This window comes from Sprattus sprattus (genome assembly GCF_963457725.1).
Source record: "Sprattus sprattus genome assembly, chromosome: 8".
Taxonomy (NCBI): Eukaryota; Metazoa; Chordata; class Actinopteri; order Clupeiformes; family Clupeidae; genus Sprattus; species Sprattus sprattus.
The window spans coordinates 21,300,634-21,305,633 of record NC_137927.1 but is presented as its reverse complement, the minus strand read 5'-3'; the positions used below and the strand labels follow the sequence as shown (position 1 = coordinate 21,305,633).

The following is a 5,000-nucleotide window of genomic DNA, read 5'->3' as shown; positions in this document are numbered from 1 at the left end:
CAAGGGAGTTTCAGCAGACGGTTGAGCAGCTGTGTTCTAAAGAATGTTCAACTGTCTTTGAAGTTCAACGTCTTTGGCGAACTATTTCTCTGCTTTTTAACACTACGTATAGTAAAAAAACAAATACATTGTAAAAAGACACACTGTGTTAAGTAATTTTTTTAGTTTTAGCCGTATAATAAGCGGGATAATGTATAGAACGCCGGTCATTGTCGGGAAAATAAGCCCCTTCACTGGAATCAACACCCCTCCGCTCCGCGTCGGGGTGCTGTTCGCCCTGTCGGGGCTTATTTTCCCGACAATGACCTGCGTTCTATACATTATCCCTTACTTATGACGCCATGGCTCTCGAACCATTATATTTATACAGAAAGGCAGTATAAGTGAGCATTGCATCACCTTAACATAGTCGAGTACAACAGACTTTATTAATATTTCCGGAGCATTTAAAATCAATACACCCGTATTAACAATACATTAAGAGTAGTACACTCTCAGTTATATGATCGCTTGGATATTACTGTCACAACTTAAAAATAAAAGGCGATTTTCAGGGATTAGTCTACAAAGTTGTATTAAGTCCACCGAAAGCTTTAACAAGTTTGTCCACTAAACATCGCATTGTCCCACCTGCAAAGCAGTTTCATTAAACTTCCCATCCTCACGATATCCAGTTTTTCTTGAAAGTTCCGTCTTGAAATGGCGTTGTAATTGTATCAAAAACTGGAATTATCAAGTTGGTGTAAACTAGTTTATTTGAGTTGGTTAATGTAATATATATTTAGTCTTACCAATTGAAACAACTAGCATAATAAGCATTGAAACCTATGTACGTCGTTTTCGCATTAGCCAGCAAAACTGAGCACTGAAGCACTGCACCGGTCTGCCTCAGTATCCAATCAAAGGACGTTTACGTGTCACGTTCAACGGGAGGAAAGAAATCTTCCGGGCCTTCTAGAAGGCCCAGTGTCGCCAACTCGAAATCTGATTGGTTGTCACAACTGTCTGTTTCAGTTCAGTTCTTAAATGAACTGAAACAGCCAGTTGTGATAACCAATCAGATGTACACGGGCCTTCAATGTGAATTCTGAAGGCCTCAGGGAAGATTTCTGTTCTCGGGGAAGATTTCGCGGAGCGTGGCAACACATGATAGCTGAAATATGATTGGATGAAAGCTGTAACATAAATTAACAACGCTGGAAGTTATTAAATGAAAATAATGGACATTGAATACATATTTATGAAAAGAAAATATTAAAATTAAATGTATTTTATTACATTTATTTTCTGATGATGTTTAGGCCAGCAGAGAAGGCCTTGAAGGCCCTGACGGACCACCACTGAAAGAACTTCATTTCTCTATCTACCAAACTCACATTGAGAACTACATTTCTCTATGTAGCAAACTAGCGTTCAGAACTACATTTCTCTATCTACCAAACTCACATTAAGAACTACATTTCTTTATGTAGCAAACTAGCATTCAGAACTAAATTTCTCTATCTAGCAAACTCACATGAAGAACTACATTTCTCTATGTAGCAAACTAGCATGAATAACTACGTTTCTCTATCCTCTCTCGAACAGAACCACAACATGAGACACCATAACTGGGCCCAGAACCACAACACAAGACACCAGAACCAAACATAAGACACCAGAACCACAACATAGAACACCAGAGCCACAACATAAGACACCAGAACCACAACATAAAACACCAGAGCCACAACATAAGACAACAGAACCACAACATGAGACACCAGAACTACTGTCCAGAACCACAACATAAAACACCAGAACCACAACAAGAGACACCAAAATCACAACATGAGACACCAGAACCACAATATGAGACACCAGAACTGGGCCAAGAACCACAATATGAGACACCAGAACCACAACATGAGACACCAGAACCTCTGCCTAGAATCACAACATGAGACACTGGCGCTATGGCTGTCAGAAACCCAGAGCACCTGGAAGCTGTAGTTAGGGTAGATGTGCTAAGATTGGATTGGTCACCTATGGAAGCGGGTCACGTCAGCAGAGAACAGCTCCAGTTCCAAGTCCCCGAACAGGGACTCAACCATGCCTCTCCCTCTGCACCAGCAGACACAGGTGCTGAATGTGTGTGTGTGAGAGAGTGTGTGTGAGTATGTGTGTATGTGTGTGTGTGTTTGTGTGCGTGTGTGTGGGCATGTATTGGTGTTTGTGTGAGTATGTATATGTGTATGCATGTATGCATGTATGTGAGTGTGCGTGAGAGTGTGTGTGCGAGTGTGTGAATGTATGTGTGTGTGCGTGTGAGTATATGTGGATGTACTGTATGTGTCAGTGTGAGAGAGAGTGTGTGTGTATGTATGTGTGTTTGTGTGCATGAGAGTGTGTGTGTATACCTTCTTCAGAACAGATGCCAGTCTGTCCATCTCACAGTCGATGATGATGTGTCCCTCCTTGTGGGCCTCAAGGTCCTGGTAGAGTTTAGTGAAGGAGGCTTCAGACACACTCTCCACGTTAACAGAGACCACCTGCCAGCCACGCTCCGCTGCGCTATCCAACACCCGCTGCAGCACTGTAAGACCTACACGCGCACACACACACGCACAAGCACATGCACACGCACACACACACACGGACATGCACACGCACAGGCACACACTCACACACACACACGCAAACACACATGCACACACACACACACAGACAACCAAACACAAACAATGAAACACAGTGAGGTGAGGTGGGTGTTTGTGTACGCGTACAACATGAGTGTATATACTCTTCAGGTGCATATGTGTAAATGTAAGTGCGTGTGTTAGGGAGTTAGCTGAGTGTGTGTGTGAGTGTGTGTGTGAGTGTGTGCAATACGTATAAGGTAGGTGCGTATGTGTCAATGTAAGAGCGTGTGTGTCTGTTAGGGATTTAGCTTAGTGTGTGTGTAATACATATACAGCAGGTGTGTATATGTAAATGTTAGAGTGTGTGTGTGTGTGTGATTTCTCCTATTTTCTGCGGACTGGTTTCACCTGTGCAGCTGACCTGTGTGTGAGTGTATGTATGTGTGTGGTGTGTGCAAGTGTGAGTTGGTATGTGTGTATGGTATGTATGTCTGTGTATGTGTGTGTGTAAGCATGTGTATGTCTGTCTGTGTGTGTGTGTGTGTGTGTGTGTAAGCAAGTGTGTGGTGTGTGTATGTCTGGGTGTGTGTGTGTGTGGGTGAGTGTGTGTATGTCTGGGTGTGTGTGTGTGGGTGAGTGTATGAATGTCTGGGTGTGTGTGTGTGGGTGAGTGTGTGTATGTCTGTGTGTGTGTGTTGGTGAGTGTTTGTATGTCTGGGTGTGTGTGTGTGTGTGTGTGTGTGTGTGTGTGTGTGTGTGTGTGTGTGTGTGTACAGGCTTGTGTGTGGTGTGTGTATGTCTGGGTGTGTGTTCGGGGGTGTTTGCGTGTATGTCTGGTTGTGTGTGTGTGTGTGTGTGTGTGTGTGTGGGTATAAGATGTGTGTGGTGTGTGTATGTCTGGGTGTGTGTGTGTGTTTGTGTATAAGATGTGTGTGGTGTGTGTATGTCTGGGTGTGTGTGTGTGTGTGTGTGTGTGTGTGTGTGTGTGTGTGTGTATATACCTGAATCAGAGCTGTACAGGTATGTGAATCGTGTCCACCTGTAGAACTCGATGACGCTTAGCAGCGCCCCCTGTAGTTGTGGCCTGAGCTGGATGACAAACTGGTTGGCGGCTGCCACAGGGAAGCTGGGCGTCACGAAACACACATGCAGGGCTCCGCAGAATGACATCAGCATGTTCACTGTCCGCCGGTCATACACACCAATGATGGCATATACACCCTTAGCAAACTGAGAACAGACTGCACACAACACAACACATAAAAACATTGTTGAGAAAACTATACAATAAACTATATTAGTAGAAGTATTCATTGATATAAACTGGCATTTTCATCAACCCAAAGACACTGTAGGTGTAGTCCCACCAATGACTACATTACCCATAACTATCTTATCACCTAAACTCCTTTTCTACATTTAATTTGGACAGCATTGGTTACAACTAGGTTTTTAGCGCCGAAATCAAAATTATTTCTCTCTCGCGGTGGGTTTACAACAGTGAACTCCACTTATAACTTCGAAAGAACAATCAACATCACAGCGACGACTAATATCGCACTTTTGGCCAAAGTTCCAATATACTTTATCTCGCCTTGTTGCAACCTGCGTTTATATTGGTAGAATTATACTGCAGCCCAGCAGTTTTCTGAGTAAGAGAAGGTGACCGGCTCCCTTTTCGTTTCTCTACGTCAACACACAGACATTTGCATCCTTCGAGAGTCATGAGACGATCACCAGTCCGCCAAGCTCTTCAGCTGACGAGCTGAGAAGGACACAAACACTTCCTCGAATCTAAGTTCTGCGTCGTTCATCGGAAGACCGCAAAACACCGTTGATCACTTGTTGTCTTTAACATTTGCTTTGCCGGTTATTGTTCCAATATTTACTGAAAGCCATCTTCCAACAACAAAGTACTCACTTATCTGGTTGGTGAAATGAAAGTGTAATTGCCATACCATATTAAGACTGTAGCAGTGGTACATCTAAAGTTTCCCATTATTTTAGTAATTTAATTATAAAGTATTAAATACTAAAATGAATGATTATTACATTTTATGAACTGATTTAATGAAACTGATATAACAACCCCCCGTTGCACTTACAACACACACTCACACACAACAACCCAAAGAAAGTGGTGCTATTGTGCTAACAAATGTATGACGAGTGATGTATGATGATGTATGAATAACGAATTATGTGATTGGTTCTGCCAAGCTGCCCAGACCATATCTTTACAAAACCTAGAGGCATCTCATTAATGTAACATGCTTAGCTTCATGCAAACACTGCATGTAAATTCACATTTGCGAGCACACAATACTAAACCAATACACTTTTTGTCAAATTAAGGGAATAGCTCCTCACAGTCCTCAG

The 5,000-nt window shown here is 42.7% G+C and overlaps 1 protein-coding gene across 1 annotated transcript in view; it reads right to left on the bottom strand.

The window, feature by feature from the left end:
* LOC308369193 (glutamate receptor 1-like) overlaps positions 1–5,000 on the bottom strand; it is a gene marked incomplete at both ends in the record, with an annotated part of 30,920 nt that overhangs the window by 20,371 nt on the left and 5,549 nt on the right. The window contains 2 exons of the mRNA XM_080843536.1: positions 2,400–2,584; positions 3,623–3,862. Of these exons, the coding sequence (XP_080699662.1) occupies positions 2,400–2,584; positions 3,623–3,862 (425 nt within the window). The remainder of the gene's footprint in view (positions 1–2,399; positions 2,585–3,622; positions 3,863–5,000) is intronic.